The sequence below is a fragment of the Crassostrea angulata genome, chromosome 3, assembly GCF_025612915.1.
Source record: "Crassostrea angulata isolate pt1a10 chromosome 3, ASM2561291v2, whole genome shotgun sequence".
In the NCBI taxonomy this organism is placed as follows: Eukaryota; Metazoa; Mollusca; class Bivalvia; order Ostreida; family Ostreidae; genus Magallana; species Magallana angulata.
In genome coordinates this window covers 47,228,202-47,251,098 of record NC_069113.1, presented here as the reverse complement: position 1 = coordinate 47,251,098, position 22,897 = coordinate 47,228,202, and the positions used below count along the sequence as shown (strand labels likewise).

General features: G+C 33.6%; 1 protein-coding gene across 6 annotated transcripts; it reads left to right on the top strand.

Annotated features, from left to right (window-relative positions):
• Positions 1 to 103: 103 nt before the first annotated feature.
• On the top strand, positions 104 to 21,679 carry LOC128178644 (neuropeptide receptor 15-like). 6 transcript variants are annotated; one of them, XM_052845889.1, is made up of 3 exons: positions 104 to 221; positions 11,020 to 11,503; positions 20,575 to 21,679. In XM_052845889.1, exons 1-3 carry the CDS (start codon positions 197 to 199, stop codon positions 21,296 to 21,298), a joined length of 1,233 nt encoding a protein of 410 aa, XP_052701849.1. In that variant the 5' UTR covers positions 104 to 196; the 3' UTR covers positions 21,299 to 21,679. The 6 variants fall into 6 exon arrangements, with proteins under 6 accessions (XP_052701849.1, XP_052701853.1, XP_052701847.1 ...); XM_052845893.1 differs by lacking the exon at positions 104 to 221 and adding an exon at positions 6,007 to 6,234; XM_052845887.1 differs by lacking the exon at positions 104 to 221 and adding an exon at positions 9,534 to 9,729.
• Positions 21,680 to 22,897: the final 1,218 nt, after the last annotated feature.

The window sequence follows — 22,897 nt, the reverse complement described above, 5'->3', positions numbered from 1 at the left end:
CTTCTTATAACTTTGCTTTGATTGACAAGACTGTTAAATCGCGGTCTAATCAACTCTCTATGTTATGCCTCTTTGTTAATTTATAATGTAGACCTAATTCAGACAAGACTTGCATTTGTCTTCATGGATGCTGTCAGACTGTGCAAGGTGCTAGGCGAGATCTCGCGTTGTATCGTCTCGCCGCTGTGTCAACACGATGCTTTCTGGGTTCTACGAGAGTGGTAGGTCTAAGATATGATGTTTATTTTAATATGGTAATATTTAAGTATTATTATCGATACAAAAAATTATACCTAAATATTTTCATTTTCAAGTGTCTTTGTCTATGACAACACTACAAATCGATTTTGTAATATATGGTCCGATACATTTCGTCAAATACTATCTTCAGTATTTAAGGCTGAACATTATACAAATAAAAGTAATGAGGAATCATTATTTGAGTATTATGAGGTAATCAAATAAGATAGGGTGATTAAATCTGTCATAAATTCCTTCGGGCTTTATTATATTACATCATCCATTTTGATCACCTCATAATACTCAAAGAATGTTTCCTTATTTCTTACATAGAATAAATGTCCCCATGTTTTTGAGTATTGTATATACGCTCAGTTCGAAATGATACTAGCATGCAATTTGTGCCTAATTGTGAAGTATCAAGTATCAAGACATACCTTGGGTTGTTTTACTACAAACCGTTTCCAGTACCAAATTACTTGTACAGTTGCAGTGGCAATAATTATGTTCATTTCTGAAATTGATGCTCTTAATTTTTCAGTTAAATTTTGAAAACACCTGCAGCATTATACAAGTATCTTTCTTGTACATGTATGTACCAGCGTACATATATTCTGCTTATTCGGGTCATTCTTTTCATATCGTTTAACTCTGTAAACTTAACTTCTATTACATTGTAATGATACGAAACATTCAGCACCGCCATCAAAAATCAACATGTGCATGTTTTTCGTTCAGTATAGGCTACTAGTATTGGTTTGTTTTTCTTTTATTGGCAACCCTGAGATTGACTCCATGATATTCCGCAGATTTCTGCGAGATCTTCTGTAATTCTAATGATCCTTTCTCACCATGAGCTAATCCCATTCTTCTACGATGTAAAGTCATTGAATGGTCTCCACAAATCGTCGCCATTCCTTTGAATTATCAGTTCTTGTTGTAATCATGCCAAGCACCTCACCGTGCTCTTTCTCGCATGTATCTAATGACTTCGTTTTCGATATTCCATAGTCTGTTAGACGACTGTGGTGTTGTAAAACGTTTTGTCTAAAATCAGTAAAATGTCAATACCAAAAAAATGTCTAAGAATTTTAATCTTTTTATTTAATTAATTATCAGACTCCACTTGTAAGCTAAAACATTTGTCATTACAAGCGCAGAAAGCAATGCACGGTATTATCATTTTTAAAATTAAAATTAAAATAATACAATTCAAAACAGCCATCTGAAATTCGACTGGATTAAAAAAATGTTTATATCACCCAATTTTATATTAAGCAGTGGAAGAGAAATAATTGTGTATGTTATTGGGATAATTTATTCTTTTTTTTTTAATTATCATTATTTGTATTTAAAAGATTTAAATAATATCAAAATAGTACAAACTAGTGAAGAATTCTGTTTAAAATATCAGAAATGATGAGTTGGATCTCATCAAAATGTTTGACGAATTACCAAACGTATGCAGTCTATTATTGTTAAATGGGTTACAAATGTAAACATTGAGGAACAAATATATACACAGGTGGATGGTCCACTAAAGTACTTCATTCATCAAAAAAGGGCAAAATGCATAGAGCATAGAAGTTTGTTTTAAACAATCTTTTGATATTTTTCCTTTGAACCAATACTTGTCAAGACCGCACGGCATTTATTCCTTTAAAGTTATGAACATATTGTCACATATCACGAACACATCATTGAATCTCATTTTATTTTACAACAAATAAAAAAATAACAATAAAATAAAAGGAAATAATTCAAAATGACAGATATTGTCACAGACCAAATGTAAGTACATTTTTTTTCATCGTAATACCGTTATTGTACATTTCTTGTGTAAATATTCACTACATAAATTTGCCAGGATTGAACAATAATGATGTATTGTATGCCGTGTATACCACTTAATGCGGTCTGCGTAAATCTTATTAGAATATAAAACAAAACACCAGTTTGTATTATCATTAATTCGGTCCAGGCTTAATTAATATGAAAATGATGTTTTTACATGTTAATATATTTTTGACTTGGAAGACATCTTCAAAAGAAATATATTTTGGACGGCTGGCGAATGCTACGCTTCAGTTACGGTAGAGAGCCCCACTGAGCGGCTCTGAGACAATCAATGGTAAGAAATATCATGAGCCCAGCTCTACTGTCAAATCCAGCGAACGGTCCCCTCATTATTTATCCCTCTAATTATAAATGCTAATTTGTCTGGAATTAAAATTGTTTTGATTAATTATTTACCACGAACAACAGCAAATCACTAGTATGGCAAAATTCTCTTGTATTTCGATTTTAATTCTAAGTCAGGACTTAACTTATGTGCTGAGATTAAGATTGAATTTTTTGTTTCCCTTTTTTCGAGAATGTGCTTTTGTTTATAGCAAAAGGATCACAAATACACCGCATTGATGCTATAGGCATCATAGATAACGTTCCTTGTCCTCCACATGGCTCCCCTTAAGAAATCAAACAAAATCAATTGCTACGTTTAACAATAAGGCATCGAGACAGTCTGTCAATAAGCGACTTGTTTGGGCGCATTGCATATGACGTCAGATACGCGCTATGAATTCGAACCAAGAACCCCTTATCATATAAGTCCTGTTATGTAGTCGAACATCATGTTCTTATATCTCCCCTTTACGTCATATCACATTTTCTGCTTAAAGATTATTAGACAAACAAAATAAACAAAGACGATTTGGTAAAAAAAAAAAAAAAACCCAAACAACAAGAGCTGTAAATATTTATGCAAAATGATAATTTAGTACGTACTTAATATTTTATAAGTTTAACTGGATAAAATCTCGTACTGAGTGACTATAATTTTTTGCATTTTGTTCATCTTAATGTTGTTTTCTGCAGAATAACATTTAGAAAGAGTGTCCAATCTGCCTTAGTTGGATAATTTTCCTTAGCTTCATGTGGTGGGAAGTAGAAACAGGGATAAATGTTTTTTGGTTCAGTATTTTAATTGTTGCACCTTGCTGATGTATTCGGAATATACTAACTATGTAGATTTCATGTTCTAAAGATTATAGCACAAATAGTGTCTATTTGGTCAAGTTAGTTTTTTTACTACCGCATTGCTTTTTAGATTCTACTTATTACGGAAGTTTGACATTTAAAACCACATGTAGTACTGACTTACCTTTGCCAAAACTTTTAAGGAGGTGTGATCGTTTTATTTTTATCAAATTAACTATCATATGACAATGTACAGTTGGAATGCTTTTATTGCCAGTAATTTCCTCACATTTACTTCTACATGATATGTCTTTATATTTTACCAGCTGTTTTAAATAAATACAAACAAAATCACTTAAAGAATTGAAATTTAACCAAGCAGACAAAAAGAGACTGGGGTTTTGAAGGTTGCTTAATAATTTTATTGTAGAGAGGTAACAGCTCTATCATAGTCATCCAACCAACAATTTTAACAAACAACACTAAGAAGAAATTATTTTTAATACTATGTAAGATTAAGTGCTTTCGTCCCTAAAAGCTTCAAATCAAAGACAACCGCGATTATAGTAAGTTCATAGTAAGCTGGCAGATCAACCGAAATTTATTGTACATCTTCACAGTCATAAACAGATCTCTTGGTATTGGACAACAAGGTACCTTATGTCAGGGTGCTTCCAATTCTGGATTAGAAGTGGGGAAATACCGCCTGTCTAGTGCTTCTGTTATGGTATCACAACACTATTTTTTCGGAGGTTCACGTCAAAACATGGCTGAGTGAAAATAATTCCCGAATTCCCCTTCGTTTTTAGGAGTTTTCCGCCAGAGACAGGGACTGTACTTTTTTATGAGATAAAAAACAACATGTAAAATGCCTGATTTTCCCACCTTTGTAAAAATACGAGGTCACTTGAATTTTTGATGCCAGTTGTTTAGGCAGGGGTGTGAAAGGGCTCGGACATGATTTTCAAGCACATGTGTAACTTTGATGTAAACAAACTCTCGTGCCTTTGTGGATGGCTGTGTGTTTTTTGCTACTAAATTGGTTAGGAACAATTGTTTTAAAAGTTGTAAAGAGGAATTTACCCAGAAGTTTGTTTTAAACTTGCTACCCGTATCTAAAGTTGCGTAATTTTGGTAAGAATATATAGTAAAAATTAATAGTGTTGTGCAACCTGAAGGAAAATTGTTATGATGTGTTTTAAGTCATAAAGTGGAGTTTTTTGGCGTTCTATCGATGTGTGTAGATTATAAATCACCAACAATGAGCCTTTGTGGCCGGCACCTCTCTTATTTTGCTGTCAATGGCGCATACAAAATTAGCCCAGATTTCCTCTGAAATTTCGTATAACATCAAACAGCGACCCGATTATAGTGTATCGGACCGTCCAAACTGCCCCAAAATTATACAGCAGCTTATCAAGAAAGTTGGTTTTATCGTCGTAAACAAAAAAAGCTTTTATGTAATACGAATTTTGTGTAAAATGGGTTATTTAGACGCTTGTATGGTATACAGAATCTATAAAATTATGCCCATAAAACGCCAATATTAAAGTAAAATATGAATTTAGCTATGATTCAACACCTGCATTAGTTTTATTAGAACCTGACAATGCTAATTTACATGAAAATGCACGCCAGTTCTTTAAAATTGAATAATATAACGGCAGTTTTTCAACCCCTCCCCCCAAAGGCAGGGTTCGCTAAACTTGTACATGTATATATTCTCGGGTCGTCATGATATAAACAAGTTTGCATTGTCTTGTGAATAGACATGCATATTTGCACAAATTAGAACCAAGAAAATCATTCAAAATTAACACGCCGTGAAATTACATACAGTATAACTTTTAACATATTTTCATAAATCAGAGGCCACCGCGAGCACCATGGTTTTAATAATCGCTCATAACTTTTTGATATAGCTACAGAATTCAGTAAAACTTTCCACATGTGTTCCACAATAAATGTTTTTGTGTTTTCAGATTTTATTTTTGCGAGTGTAAAATAATAGATTAGTTGCAGGTATCACAACACTATTTTTTCGGAGGTTCACGTCAAAACATGGCTGAGTGAAAATAATTCCCGAATTCCCCTTCGTTTTTAGGAGTTTTCCGCCAGAGACAGGGACTGTACTTTTTTATGAGATAAAAAACAACATGTAAAATGCCTGATTTTCCCACCTTTGTAAAAATACGAGGTCACTTGAATTTTTGATGCCAGTTGTTTAGGCAGGGGTGTGAAAGGGCTCGGACATGATTTTCAAGCACATGTGTAACTTTGATGTAAACAAACTCTCGTGCCTTTGTGGATGGCTGTGTGTTTTTTGCTACTAAATTGGTTAGGAACAATTGTTTTAAAAGTTGTAAAGAGGAATTTACCCAGAAGTTTGTTTTAAACTTGCTACCCGTATCTAAAGTTGCGTAATTTTGGTAAGAATATATAGTAAAAATTAATAGTGTTGTGCAACCTTATCACAGAAGACTCTTCGGGCCAGCCGCTTAACAATTTGTCAACTACCTATTGCATACTTGTCAGAAAGAAAGCAAACGGTGCGAAAAGTGTGCAACATTTTCAGTTTACACAACAACAACTGTCATTGCAGACAGAACTAGAGACAACTGGAGGTAGGTAGTACCAGTTTGTTTTTGTTTGCAAAAATGTGTCAGTTCAACAAGGAACAGTTTTTATTTGAATTCCGCAAGAACCTTTTTTATTCGGTAACTAACAAATAGCAGAACGGTCTTTTTAGGATGGAACTTCTTTCGGGATTTAGATTTCGTAGTCAAGTGTCAGTTCATTCATCAATTGCAGAGATATACTAACAATTATAAAAAAAATGAATACGTAATGTTCGTTTCCTGAAAAGGCCAATATCAAATGCGATTAAACGGAATATGGAAATGGGTCTTCAACTTGTTTTGGAGCATGGAATGTTTAATTAGTTATACAAAGAGTATCTATTAATTTGGACGTGTTATTAATTGACCTGGTATATTTGTTACGTCGATGATTAAGGTAAGGCATAGCTCAGCAAGAGTGTAAATAGACATGTGGAGTTCTGATAATATTAGCTTTGTTAACGCTTCACGGGCAAAAATATATTAGTACTCTTATAAATTATTTATCCTGGGGATTGATTATGGGAGACAAATAATTTCTATTCTTTGTTCATTCGTTATTTGTTTTGTCATTAGTTTGTTATGTCTCCAAAATGTTTTGTTATTTTTTCAATTGATTTTTAACACTCAATTTTTTCAAATGAAGACCACGTTGTTAATATATCAAATTATCCCGTAACATTCATGTAATTATGTTAAAACGTCCCGTTACATTCATGTTATTATATAACGCTAAATCGTATTGTAACATATTCATGTAATTACGTCGACTTCATATTATCTACTTGGCAACAGTAGCTTGATGTAGTAGTTTATTGCAGAATAACATGTATATAATTATACATGATAGATTAATTTACCTGTATAAAAAGTCGTTATCGACAAAAAAGTGGTTGCACAAGACGTGGTATTTTAGTGACACAGAGACGATGAAACCAGACCGCATTCAACAGCGTGATTCTAAGTCAGAAAGGGCTGCTATTAATAATCTCTCCAGAGGCAGTGCATTATTAAATAAATAATGTACTTATGTGGTCCCGATTTCTTATTGAGAGAGAGTGTTTTATAAAGAATAAAAAGACCACACTGTCATCATTTGTCACTTGTCAATCAGGACGTCAGTTCACAGATGACATCTCTGAATCATTTGAATTTCACTCAGCTAAAGAGCACTGATCCAGGGTTTTTTTTAAATTTACGACAGAATATCATAAGGAAAGCGAGGAAAGCTCTTTTAAGTATCTATGGGAATTCGCAATTAAAGAAAAATATTTTATGTAAATTAAAAATTGGCTGCATAACATGGTACATGTTTTTCGGTCGCCATTTTTATCTCCATAGATATTCATCAACCAAGAGGGCACGTATAATTCTCAAATGAACAAATTTCTATTACTTTCTTTTCTCAGTGTTTTGCATTTGTATTGCTGTCTGTATTCTTAATCAAATGGAATGCTCGAATGGCCCCGTATTCAAGGCCGACTTTGTATTTGGTAATAACAGTGGCTGATTACGACCGTCCGCCCGCATCCCTTGGGCAAATTTAGATATTCACGACTTTACGAAAATCCAAGATACTTAATCGGGTTCATAAAAGACCCGTAAACAATTTGTGGACTATTTTTGGTTTCGTTTATCCACATACACAGAGAAATATTGTTTTTCTGACTGTTATTAAAGATGTGATGATATATAACTTTTTTTTATTTCATCCGGAAATTCGTTAATCCAGAGTAATTTCATGAAAGTGCTGTGCATGACAAACTAAAAAAAAAAATATTGGGCTAGAATGGAAAACTACTTATACAGAGTAATTTCATCAAATACTTAATACAAATTGAAATAACCAGTTCTGAACGCTAGAGAATTCAGTAATCCCCACTTAATCAGCGAAGTTTTACAAGTTGCTGTCCAAAAGTAACGATTTCTAGCTGTTTTAGACTGCAACAAAATCAAAGACCAGATCACGTGGTTCAAAGTCATGTGTTTGACCTTTCAGGATTTATGTTCGTTCACAATCCGGATAACGTGTGACTTAAGACTTTTTCTTGGAACACGGACGGGCGTGGTGACAGAACTTTGCCTTGCGATTGTACTGCACGTTAAATACATTACTAAAATTTATCACAGAAAGAGTAAGCTTTTAATTTCTTGTCATTCATTAATATTTATAAGCAAAAATGTAGAATTTTAAAAAAACACTTACTTATTATATATTATTTTTATATTATGTGCAACCCAAGAAATTAATATAAAAAACGAGGATGGATAACATCATTAAAGTTCAATATTAAGTTCCTACTTAAAAAACTTTTGCATATGCACTTTAACGTGTATTTTAATGAAATTCTCTGATAAATATTTTTAATAAAATTGTATGAAACCATTTATCAATCAAAATTGTTTTTGACTTTAATAACACACCTGTGTGAGTTGGAAGTTAACGCGGCTGTTTGATACGGGAAGTCAAGTCGTGCTCTCTCCAATACACTGCTCGCCATCAACAATCGATGGGGGAAAGTTGATTTTCAGATTGCGACCTTTACACACTCGGTTGCGCTTTCTAATAAGTTACTAATCTTTCTACTAGATAAGACTTATCTTAATTTTACTTTATTATTCAATGTAGATAAGTAAGAGAAATTTAATCGAATCTCAGCTGAATGATCGGGTTCTTTGTTGATTCATGTTATTATAGCAAGTTTTACTTGTATATTTACATTTGCAAATATGTTCCTTATATGAACCTAAAGAATAGCGGAAACGTTCAATTCTGTATGAACTTAAATATAAGTAATAAACAGCAATGTTAAAAAGTTCAGCGGGATATGAACTTGGTTGGTATGTAATCAAATCTTCTGAGAAGCCCTTCGGGCTTCACAGGATTTGATCAACGTGATCAACCAAGTTCATATCCCGTTGAACTTTTCAAATTGCTTGCCTATTTCTTTAATATATATGTGTATATAACCGTTTACAAAGAGGAATATACAATTATAGATATTGTTATTCTTTTTTTTTCCGGTGTGACAAAAAATAACCCCATCTCTGTCAAAGTGTTTGTTTTATGATTATCTCAATATCTGCTCCAATAGTCCTTGACCTTTTGATTGCATTATTTAGCACAGTGGAACAATATTTGAAAAGTGTAGACTTAATACCCGTCCGTGGTGATTTGTTTGATTCTGGCAGTTGACTCGACCTGCCTTGATTTCTATTGCAACCAGGCAAAGGTTTGAAGAACTGTGTAATCGAATTGGGGATATTTCATTTCTATTTCTTAAATACCCAAGGTACAAAGAGCACGATTTCAATTAAAACTATAATCTCAACAAGTCGTACAAAGCCATAAATAAATATTCACGACGATCGAACTGGTTTGCAAGACGACCATAGACCAGTCGTACAACATTCCTCTCATTAATCGTAGGGAAATCTTGATAAAATCTACGTCTATGAAACACTAATGAACCATAAATCATACAATCATCAGGAAAAAATTGATATACATAATAAACACACATCTTTCCTATACTTTCTTATCAATACGGACTATTGCAGAAATTCCTGCTTTATCAGTTGGATTGCGTGCTGAGTTTCCTAAGACCATTTGAGACTACCATGACGATAATTTGTAGAACGTACTCAATCTCTGATACACTTTAATGACTGTATAGTTTATTTATGATGGAAAATTAATTGGTACATCTCCTGCTGACGTGAACAAATTGAGTAACAAGAAATCATGGTCGAGAGCATTGATCACAACTTAACACGAAATTATAAAACTCAGACCTGAGACGGTAGAGTTAATTCCGTTATTGAGGATCTGTCGGACCAAGCATATGTTGCATGGACGAGAAGAGGGAGCGCTTGGTTAATTATTTCTTTGGTGAGGAATAGTAGCTTTGTGAAATGATATTATTTTTTTATTTATTGTGTTGACTATATCATTATCTGAGAAGGACATAAATCCATACATATTCTCTGCCTGTTGAACAAGCAGGCCGCACTCGATCGAGAATACAGAGCTGAAAAGCGGCGATGAGTTATACCGGAGAGGCGAGCATTGAGAGGAATTCTCCCCATTGCATTGTGTAATTGGTAAAAAGATAGTGCTTTTAATACGTCCCCTGCAGATTTTATTATGCTTTTACAGGTAGATGTGTTGTGTTCAGACGGAAGTTATATTTTCGTTTGATAATTAAAATCTGTTCTTTGAATAAAGAAAGATTTGACCTGGTGCAGAACTAGAAATATATACGCTGATGCACCTTATGGTTTTCGATGTTGTTTTCTTTAAGTGCATTTTTATCCAATCAGCATACAGAGAAGTGTTTCGTGTTAAGCTTCGCTATTAGGGAGTGATTAAAATTTGATCCTATTTATTACGGAACATCTGTAAAAGTAAATCTATAATATAGATATCTCACTGGACTTCTTAATATCTGATACAAAAATACGGTTCAAGTAAGTCTGCAGCTGCAGTATTTTTTTTATATCTTGATTGATGTACTTTATATTTTAAATACATTTCAGCTTCCAAATATTTACTCAACCTTCATTATACTGTATTCACATTATTTTACAATTTTTTGTAGTGCTTGTTAAAGTATAAAGTAACGTTATTTTTTTTTTTTACATGTAGCTTATTTTGATAAATCTTTATTTTAATAAAGAGAAAATATTTGCATTATTAAGAAATGAAGTCCATATTTAATCTCTTAATAAATTTTAGAGATGCATTATCATTAGAGAGCAGTTTCCGGAATATAAGTTGTGATTGACGATTTCTTAATTAACTGTTGAGTTTGCGAGTAATCTCACACCTGAAGCTAAACAAATCTCGCCGAAAGAGTGAACCCTTTCCTTTTGATCAAAAGGACTTTTGGGCATTTTCTCAACTTGATGACAAGACACTGACTGTTCGGAAATAAAAACTTTGGAATTCCGAGTTTGATTGACTGATTCTCCCCAAGAGAAGCAAGATAGGGTGCTCGCTCAATAGAGACGCACTCCCTTTGCTTAGTTTATTAGAATGGTTTCGACAATAAACAGTTTACCTCGACAGGACAGTGTATTTACTTAAACGATCGGCAGAGGAAAAAAGTCCGGACTAATTTCATGTAAACAATACTCATTTCAGACATATTTATTGATAAGTTAAAACCTTGTCTTGTAGATGGCGAGTTTTCTTGGAGAGAAATGGATGCAACTAATCCGCACGGTCTGTTGAACCTCACAAAGACCGAGCCGTTTGGCTACAACTGGACTGAAACAACAAGCAACAGTAGCAGCATGGAGAATGTGACAGGGATATTTAGCTCGCCTGGGGATTCCGCAGATCCACCCGTCGCCCTGGGAACTATCATCATTCTTAGCATCTTATTTATCTTTATCGGTGTCTTGGGAATTGTGGGTAATTCCTTGGTCATCACGGTTATTTTGATCGACAGAAAAATGAGACAATCAGTGACAAATGTTTTCATTATGAACTTGGCCATTGCTGACTTGCTTATTATGATTTCCTTCATTCCTGACATTATCCAGTTTATTCTCAATCGAGGCTGGTTGCTCGGGGTTGGAATGTGTAAATTCAACAGATACATTCTAGTGACATGCCTATATGTTTCTGTTCTTTCTCTCGTATCTGTCTGCATTGAAAGGTATGTTTTTTTGTTACCTCTCTCTCTCTCTCTCTCTCTCTCTCTCTCTCTCTCTCTCTCTCTCTCTCTCTCTCTCTCTGAGGTACAATTTATCTTTCCTCGGTTGAGCTATTATAATCATCGCGCCGTTATAGATATCGAGAACAATGTCGGACGTTACAATGGAAATTAAAAAGTAATTTGTTTATAGCACTCATATCTGGTGGCTTCCCCATAAGATAAATATTTGTCTTGTAACGCACTAGAGGTTGATTAATTTCCAATATCAATAAATAACGGCATCGCTGTAAAGTTTTGTCTATACATTTTCTGTCTTTAACACTAATCCTGACTTTTATGTTCTATACTAATGTCTTATCGGTATTAGATCGTTACCAAAATATCTCTCAGATATTTTTAACATCAATAAACTACAATTATGGAAGCGGGCTTAAATAAAACGATAGAAATTTACTTCAGGGAAGTTTGAATCCTTGGACTTTTGATTCACGATATCCATTTATCCATCATCACAAAATTTGTAAAACTATCTGAATATCATAATTATATTGCGCATTCAAAAACATTATTTTCTCCTATAGTAAATTAAGGTTTTCTGTCATATATAAATCAATTCAGAACTTGTTTCTTTTCCTCGTGTTCTGGCTTATTTAGTGACCCAAGCTTTAGCATTAGAGTGTTTGATTGGCCTTACTCGAGTAGTACTTATATTTCGCATTGCAAATAAATTGACACTCGTCAAATTGATCTCCATTCCACATTTAACTTATCTAATATCAAGTCTTAACTAGGAATGAATTGCCTTTGTATCTCTGAAATACGTTCTGTCAAGCTTCTTTTACCAGAAAGTGTATAACTCTATACAAGATCTAATGAGAGCATACGTAGTCCATTAACTTCTTTGAGACGTTTGTTATCTGAGCTTAATTTATCGCCGAGGCGGCCTTCTCAATATTCCTTATAAATCATCAAACTTTCCTCTAGATTGTTGATTTTTTATTAATCGAGAGAGCTTCGCCTTCAGTCAAATGTGTATCGAGTAGCTCCTTACAATTTTACTTGAGTTTCTGGATTTGAAAATCAATTAGTATGCTATTGTACAGACCCATGCAAAAATGTGGCTTTAATTCAATTCTGAAACCTTTCGCACACAAATCGGTTTATCCCATTTGTTAAGATTAGAATATGTTTATTTTCGGTGTTCGTGTTAAATTTAATTTCAATTTGTCCTACATGTATTATTTATTGTTTTAACCTTCATACATTTTCAAGCAATTTGGAAATGCATCCGAAAACCTTTAAGATATAGTAGATAGGAATCTTATCAACATTATTTCTCTGCCAAGAAATCGCAAAGTCAGATCAGTTTGTTCTAATCGGCACTCGAAATGAAATGACCGGCAGCCAGCCACTCTTTTAAAGCCAGAAATGTGTCAGAAACAATTACTGCTTCATGAATTTTAACGTCCAGCTGTCTATATAGAATTCTTGGAGGTCCATTTTTTGAAAGTACGTAATACGATCCTAGTAATTAAGATTTTTAGTTTTTGAAGATACAATAACAATAGATAAAAGATCACATTTATTTTATATTTCAACAGCTGCTTTTTTTGCGGGGGGGGGGGGGGGGGGGGGTCTTTGTTGATTTATTGTTTGAATTGGGAAATTAGAGAAATTAAGTGATTTTAATTTTTTTTGGAAAGTGATAAAGAATTGTCCTTAACAAAAAAAACGCGTTTCTGTGTACAAGCCAAAATGTTCACTACCAACCCAACCCATCTTCATATCTCAGAAATTGTACTTGTCAAAAATCACAAAGAGTAATTACTTGGTGCTCTCCTATTGAGCAAGCAGTTCCGAGTCCATAAAACAATCAGGCCTCGTTAGATAGCAGTCCGTCTGAACGCAGTACTAACCGAAGTATAAATATCAGCATAATGGTCAATCATGCTCTTTTATTATAGAAAATTTGATTGACGGATTGAGATAGAGAAAGTGCATGTCGTTATCATTTTTTGCGAGTTCATTTATGTTTTAAAAAACCCCGCTTTTTATCGTTTGTAAATCATTATATAATGTTTATAGGTACACATGGTGATATGGCCATTAGAAATTATACTTTATTTCAGTATATTTCGCATGAAAGGAAAAATGCTATGTTATAAGATAGTATATATATATATATATATATATATATATGTTTCTAGCTCGAATCGCAATTGTGCAGAATTTGACGTAATTGTCACCAAAAAATTTTTTTTTTAATGAAAAATCATAACAAATGCAAAAGACAGTAAGAAAGCATCAGGTTTGAGTAAAAGTGTTTCTCTATGAAACTACTTTGTCAGAATGGTTGTCAAATTCAATGTGTGTAAAGACAACCGTGTTAAGAATTTGGCGCGTTTTGTGCTTTAAATAATTTTAGAGGGAGAGTTCACGTGCCTCGCAAAACTATTGATGACACCGAGTTCTGTGTTGATTGGGGAAAAAAATTCCCTCTTTTCTTCGCCGTTTATTTGTCCCTTCATTATTAAAAAAATCTCGACTCACAAACAGGAAAATTATTCCTAATCGGACATCATTAAGCCACGTTGACGTCCGTTTTGAAATCCGACTTTCGTGGACCTGTGCGTGCAATGTTCGTATTCGTATTCTTTTCTTCTGGCGCATTGTTATTATGACTAAGTTAGTCTCGCCACGCGCTCGGTTTACTTCCGCTCCTAATTATCTTAATTAAATCAAGATTTGACAAAACTAAAGTTGCTAAAACGCACAGTGGAAAACCAAAGGGTTAGAGATAAGAATAAAAGTAAATACAGTACATGACTTGAACGATAAAATGTCTGGAAAAGGACTGCTCTTATTTGGAAACAAATAAAAATAATTCCAGCACATTCCAGCAGCGATTGCTAAAACGTATGAATTTCACATTCATATTTTGCAACATCCATTTGGTTGTGATGAAATAATTGCATTTAAAAAAAAAAATAAAAAAAAAAATGACAAATCAAATTTTGCAACGGGTTTCACACAGCCATTAAAAATGCCTTGCACGATAATAAAATTAATAGTCTGCAAATGTATGACAAATAAAACAATTAGCCTATGACGTCATTTCTCATATGATCAACGTCTTCAGTTTTCTTTTATTCATATTTATCTATGTCATAACCAGAATCCCTTTGTGTGTTGACAATCTGACTACCCGCGGCCGATATCTATAAAACACGTGTGTCGGGCTCCTGTCGAATACTACTGTATGCACAATCATGATAATATATTTGATCAAATGTAAAAATTCTTTTAACTTAAAAAAAAATGATGAAAAATGACATTTTCTCGGTGTCTTACAGAAGATTATAAAAAACAATCAAAAGAATCATAAAAAAAAAGATTGAATCTTTTATATGTAAAATTCTGAGGTATTCTTTCGTTCATATCAAAGATTTAACGGACGAGTTAGTGGTTTGTAAGTGCCTCAAGTTGTGTAGTATTGCATACTTGGAAGTCGCTTCAATTTGTACTTGCAAAAAAAAAAAACTTTCGCGACGCTGCCCTTTTTTTTTCAAATAAAACGAATTTTTAAATTACCATCGCGTTGCAACAGGTGATTAATAAAGTATTGATTATGATTCTTGTGATGAATGAAGGCATGGGCAAACTCGCCGGGGAATCCGAACGTTTAACCGACACATCTTGGAGATTAAAACAGAGCAGCATTTGATAGTGGGTAGTGCTTCGGTCGATTAACGCTAATCCCATTTAATTGGGTGATGCAGAAAAGTAAACACGCTTCAAATGATCTGAGAGAACTTCTGCATAAAAAACAGCGTTAACTAACTAAATTGTTATAAATTGGTTAGGCTGAAATTTGATTAATCATAAATTATATTCTAGGGCGTTTCCGACAAGTTATGTAACTAAAAAAAACAACGTTTTGTATTGCTTTATATTTAATATTTGTGAGTTGGTAGTACAGTAAGATTCGTTCCCGATGACTATTTTTAAAGATACATCTGTTAAAAGCGGCAAATCGTGGACTTTTCTGACAATAAAAAGATGATTTCAAATTGATAGCTTATTGTGCTAAAGAAAAATTTCATATTTTGCATTTTTCTTTCTTGTTTCATTTCTTTTGAAAGAATAACTATGATAATAAAACCTTACTCTCACAACTAATGTCACCCCCTGTTGCACTACTAAGATTTCTCCTCTGTGTAATCAAAGCTCTACATAGCGTGCTGTGAGAAAACACAAACCAAAATAATTCTCTTTGCATCAAAATTTCTATAAAAAAGCCCCATAGTATTAAGATGTCGTTATAGTTTCGTGAAAAGGACACATTTGATCTAAAGACATTGATACATCTGTGCACTTTCATGGGTTCAGCGCTCGAAAACTAACGCAGGCAGACAAATATACACAGCAGAGATCAAAAAGTTATCCGATTATTATGCTTTTGCTATTTTCTTAAAAGCAATCTCCTCTGCGCTCCTTAATTGAACATAAGTAATAAATAATACGAACGACAGCGCTCGCTTACGTCACGCAGTAGATTTTTCCGTTCAATGTTCATAATTTAAATTTAATTTAAATGGGATGAAATAGTTGAATCATTGATTTTCACGTATTTCAAGCTAGAAAAATGGGAGATAAAGTTGGTTAAAAAATAAAGATAGATTTACAAGAATGTGGTTAAAGCGGCGGATAGATCTTGACAGTTCTCCTCCATCCAATCTTATTAATATCCATCGTCAATTTTCCTCTGTAACACATAGATTCGTTCCGAACAAAAAAGCAAGACCTTGAGATACTCCGCATACAAAGTAGTATACAAACCCTTAGAAAGAATGTTTATTTTCCCCGTTTTACCCTGGAGAGCAAGAATCACAAAAATCATTGTTTTGTGAGATCTATGCATTAAATGTAACAATTTTTACAGATCGTATCAACTGTAGAAATTCCCTCACTGAGACATTAACAAATACCCCGTGATATATTGCAATAAGATAATGGTGCACTTTCTGTTCGTTATAGAATGTAGGTCAGGTGAATTCCTACCAAATTGCTAAGCCTGTCTAACCTTCAATCAAATTACCCAAAAATCTAACATTACTCCGAGGAGGCGATTGTTTGGCGCGCTGGAATGACCAAGTGTTGTTTTTATCACTCTGACTCGTCCAGACTCTTGAGTATTGACGGGTATCCAGATCGAGGCTTCGTGCCTCTCGGAAAACAATAGCGCACGATTATTGCTCTCTCGATGTTTGTTACTGACGAGTAATTAAAGCTGATTCGTACCATTTTCCTTGGATCAAAGATATACACAAACTATTGGCTCGGCGGGTTTTCTCAAATACAACAAATTGTAGCAAATGTATTGTAGTTAAATCAGGCGTTTGTTACTTAATGTACGGTAACAAAACCCATATCCCAGAAATAATATCATTCTATGTTAATAATTATGTTAATGGAAGTTTGAATTTATTTTCGTTTTCAAATTGAATCTTATCGCACTAATTGCAAAAAATGCTCAGAGAAAAAGTCGGTGAACATTTAGTTTATTTAACAAAACTCCACAGGGATTAACTTGTATTTCATATAACCAAAGGTTGAGCAAGAATTAGTGGGTAATAACCCTAATTCAGAATACACTCTGTACTTTGCTAAATGGAAGCACAAATTATATAAAAAAAAAAAACCTTTTATCTAAAAGCATGTATACATCACGAACGATTTAACATCAATTTCTTGAGTGACAAAAAAACTATTGCAAGCTGACTGCGACATTTGGAAAATACTTTATGAATGGAACTAAATTGCCATAACAATGAACAGAGCGGTCGTTTCCTTGGTGTCATTTACATATTTTTTTGGTTTCTTTCCGTCACAAGATAGAAAGTTCATGTTTTGTAAAAGCCGATTGAAGCTTTAATGCGACTTCATGGTGTAATAAATCACTTCAGTGTCGGCGACAATTATATTTTATATGGTTATCTCTTATTCAGTCTTGTCTGAAAACTTAAAGTAATATTGAAACAGCTTTTTTGCCTCTTTTAATCATGAAAATTGTTTTTGTTTTCGTCTTAACTACATGTATTAAAGTACTTAACACGAATATTAAAATTTTGTCACAGGGCAAAGCGAGATTTCTAGAAGAGGATTTCATAGAAAAAAATATTATTTGTACTGGAGAATTTAAAGTTTTCAAAGGCTTTTAGATGAACACATGATCTAGAGACAGTTAAGCAAAGCATCTCGTCAAATTAAGATGGATATCAAATTAAAAAAATAAAAATAATACAGGAAGACTCTCGTCCGAAACTATGCCAAACCTACTTTTCATCATTAAACTTCTCGAAGAAGGACGAGATTTAAATAACAGGAAATGTCGGAAGAGAGGTGGGTTAATCAACGAAGCTATGAATCATTGATGATCTGAGCAATGACAACACATAGCTGAGGCTGATTTACTTGGATTCAGGAACAGAGTAATAAATATTTACAGAATGCCGAGCTCGAAGCTTTGGAAATAAGATTTTTTTTAGTAATTGGTGAAACGAATGCGACAAACAGGTGTCTATGTTGACTAAATCCACCTTAATGCACGAATTGAATAGTGAATATTTACATAAATATTGATTCTAAAAATGCAATATACCGGGTATAAGATTAGATAAATCATAAATAATTTTGTTTTTCAGTAGAAGATTTCTTACGTTTTTCCTTCGGAAAATCAATAATAGTACAAAGTAATCTGTTAATTTATAGGAGCTCTTTATTGACTTTTAATATAATGGATACTCTCAATCTGGTGCTTTCAGTGCACTAAACATGTGCAAATAGGTCAATAAAACTAATATGAAGTTGATACAGCCTTTATATTTCGAAACCTTATCAATCTTAAAGAACTGCACTTTCCTGATTAGCTGTGATGTAGTAGTATAAAGTGATTGATTCTTCAACTACGATTGAAAATGAAGGGAAAATTAGTGAAAAAAAATACATTATGTAAATAGTGGTCTCGATTTTGCCTTTCGATTTTCGAGAGTAGAAATCAATTTATCAAAGAAGTTTAAACGAAAGGAATTTTATGAAGACTAAATGAATATCGCAGAAAGACAGAAAAAGGATACAGCTTAAAATGCAAGAAATTGATCTGAACAATGTACAGTGAAAAAATGGCATGAAAATGGTATGTCCTAAAAGAGTACCGGATCATTGCGTTGCGTTCTAATGGATAAACCTAATTAGTGATCTAATACCCTGCAAACCTTTTTTTTTTTTTTAATAATTTCCTGTTCGTTTTGAACATTAAACCTCTTTACTTCCTTTCTCAAGTCAAACAATTTAAACAAGGAGTTGGCTTTATTTAGGCGCTGCGATTTTCACAGTAGTATTTTGCAGTATAATTGTTCGCGGAACATTACAGGCTGTGTTAAATGTCAGATTTAATGCTAATCGTTTTGAGAAAGTGTCATCCTTTTGTGTGCATAAGTTTATTTGGTTGACTATATATAATACCAAAACAATTTGACGTCAAACAGTTTAGTAAAGGTAAAAACGGAAATGTTTTAGCTTAAAGATTGAATTGGAGTTTAAAACTTTTCTCTTTAATTCTATACAGAGCTATTTTTTCCAAAGTTTAAATTGTTTAAAAATGGCTTTGACAACATCCCGGGCCTCTTTTATTGGTCCGATTTTTCTTCTTATGTAAATATTTAATGTCTATTCTCAAATGACCGATTTAGAATTGTTAGGAACAAGTCCTTCATACCAAGACGTAAAAATAAAGTTGTAATGTTCCATTATTAATCTATAATGTAGTATTAAGAATTGTTCTTACACCAGATGATACTTATATACATCACTACAATTTCGATAATCGAAGTAGGAATTGCAGCAGCACGTAAGAGGGGCTGTCTTGATGAAGGGTATCAGAACATTATAATACTTTAGCCTCGTTATCAAGAGTCCTCTTATTGGGATCTGCGTCACATCAGCCTCTTTTTAACTCGTTTTAACTGTCCAGATCTAATTTCCATCGAGCTCCATTGATCCGCGCCCTTTGATCTCCTGCCGCTGACATGTGGTAAATTAGCCGTGTATTGAAAAGCTTTCTAAACCTCCGACCAGGAGGGTAGGTCGGTGCCAATAATGTTTTACATTTTATAGAGAAGCGTATGGACGAGGTATCAACTGAATGATAAAGAACGTTCAAAGCAACAGCCGTTGAGACTCTCCATATGCATCACGTTTATTGTATATGTGAGAACGGGGATAGCCGTTTCCAATCAGAACCGAATTTCCCGTAAGGATAGGAAAAAATATTTCTGAACAATTGATTGACGGATTCTGTATTTTGAATGAAAATTTATATGAAGAACGTCAGGGACAGATATTAAGGACGTGTATTTATATAATCGTAACGCAGTATGAGACTTGGCTAACGTTGTTTTGTAGGCCGTGGTGGATTATTTGCTGAATTTTACACCTTTGTTTACGGTGTTTCCGCGGTCTATCTCAAACATTCGCTAAGGGAATTTTAACTGACAAAGAAATTAGGTTGAATATTCCGTTGCAATGATTTAGAATGCATTCTCTGCTGTATACGAGCGTATTTTTTGACAATGGCTCGAATTAGTCTGTCGCAGATTTAAGTAGGTGACAACTCCTAGCTCAGATCTAATTCACTCCTGTGCTAAGTGATGTCATTTTGTTCAATTAAAAACTACGAACCACTTAATGACACTACTTGCATCTGCTGACAGACATAATCTCTAAACTATAGAGGAGAGTTTATCGGAACAGTAACAGTAAAGTTTTTCGGAACAGTGCTTTGTATGCTATTGGAATCTTGAAACATTTTTAAAATATGCAAATTAATTATGACATTGTCAAATGATGTGTGGTCTTTTTAAATAAAACACAAACCACTCTGAACATTTTGTTCAACTGTTTTTCAGAGATATTATATTTTTTATGTTTAAAAAGGTCACAATGCACAAAAAAATGAACGAAGCCCTAGCAGAGATTTTATAATTTTCTGAACCTCTTTTATTTTTTTCCAGATTTGTGGCAATTGTGTTTCCCATTAAGGCTCAAATTCTGTGCAACCGGAGAAAAAACTTCATAGTTGTGTCATTGATATGGTATGTGGGCTTCATGTGCGCTTTGCCAACTGCCCTCTACAACCAAGTTATTCTTGTCAATCCTCTTCAGAACTTTTCGTTGTGTTTGACGTCATTTCCGACCATGCTCGGTCAGCATGTTTACAAGTTTTCCGAATTTGCCCTGTTTTACTTTATTCCCGTCTGCATTCAAATAATACTTTACGCGATCATAGGAAAACGTCTGTATGTCAGCACAAGTGAACTTCACACCAAGTTTCAGATGAGAAAAGACACAAACTGCAAAACGGATCGAACAAGCGACACAATAAAAGCCAGAAAGGGCGTGGTGAAAATGCTGGTGGCAAGCGTAATAGTGTACACAGGATGCTACGCTCCTCCCCAAGTATTGCTGTTTTACAATGCTATATCCAACACGAGGTTTCAAGAGACATGGGAATTCGTAGCCATTGTACACGTTATCGCATACATAAACTCTGCCGCGAATCCTATTCTTTATAGCATATTTAGCCAGAATTTCAGGAAGAATTTTAAGAAATGTCTTAAATGTATTTGTTTAAAGAGCAAAGACAAATATCGTCGGGTTATGTTTGATTCCACGATGGAGTCATCTCGGATGCTATCGGGAAAAGGCAGTCAGAAGACCACGATTTCTCGCTTATAATTTTTTTGAATCATCTGTAATTTTATATTTTTACCGATGGTGTTTTTCGTCCTGTTATTAACGTAAACGTATAACTTTTATCTAGTTCTTGACCCATTTGTTTAGAAAATCTTGGCTAAATTTTTCTTCATTTTTGGCATCGCCGACATTACACCAAAGTGACAAATCATAGCTGTTTTCTAGCATATGACATTTATCATTAGACGAACAAAAACATTACAACCCCTCGCATTCTAAATGTACGTGTATTGTTTTCATGCAGTGTATCATGTTTTATAAATGATTATTCTTTTTGTTGTTTGTCCACCTCACCAAAGCACATTTATTCAAAATCTTTGTTGTTGCCCTATTTATGTAATAAAATAAGTTGAAATAAAAATTCACAAGTCTTTTTTATTTGACAATGTTATTAATGAATAGGCATAGTAAGTCTTCCAACATCATGGACAATCTAACGTATGAAATGGCACCTCACCAAAGCACATTAATTGAATATCTATATTGTTGCGCATGCCCTATTTATGTAATAATATTAGATGAAATGAAAATTCACAAGTCCTTTTCTGTTTTATTATGTTATTGATGGTTTGCCATAGTAAAGGGTCTTCCAACAGCATGGACGACCTAACATATGAAAAGGCACCCCGACAACCAGACATTTAAACGACGTTTATGTATCTATTGTCACCAATGGTAAACGAACATCCATACTTTACATTCACGACAGTGTGTATGAATGGATAATAAAGGACACTTAATCCTTTAAATCTTTATTGTAAAATACACGTGTTTCGATTAATTTTCTGTTAAAAAAAAATTATTGTGCAAACTTCTGATTCTGTTTAAGTCCTACTAGACTTTGATTACGAAATAGGTACATCGACACACCTAATTATTATTGGCATTTACATAACATAGCTGTAAGCCTACAATAATGCTATGAATTTCACTACACTTTTCTTAGTTTGAATAATCTAACTGTGTCTCGGGAAAAGCCCTCACCACAGTTAGAATGCCTCCCTTATACCCGTAGTGTAGCAAAAAATTGCAGAATCGCTCCGGAACGATTTTGGAGAAAGTTAATGAAGTTGCCTTGAAAATAACAGTCAAATTCATCGCAAAAAACCTTTTTGAGATTGCAAATAACTTTAAACTAAAAATTTTAATCCACAGAATGGAAGAATTCAACACCTTTTCACCAACTTGCACGTATTTTCTTTGTAAAACTGGGTCCGTAGGACATTATTCATTTTTACGATAAAACATATTCTATCTTCACTCTCCTAACAAATATAATGTAACTTTTTTGGATGTAATCCAATAAAATTTAAAAAAAATTTTCATCACGAAGACAAAAGTAAGTACCTAGCTGAAATGTATATTTGTTATTTTATACTTTCTCTCATAAGAAATCATTAAAGAGACAGTACGGCGCATCTTATCAAAAACCCGACTTGAAAAAAATTTCCGATCGGGTTTGGTATTTTTGTACTACTCATGAATGTATAAACTTTCAGAAAATTACAAAGTTCTCCGTGCAATTAATCTAATTCTATCATTAAAATTAATAATTACGTAAAACCTATCACATAAATACAT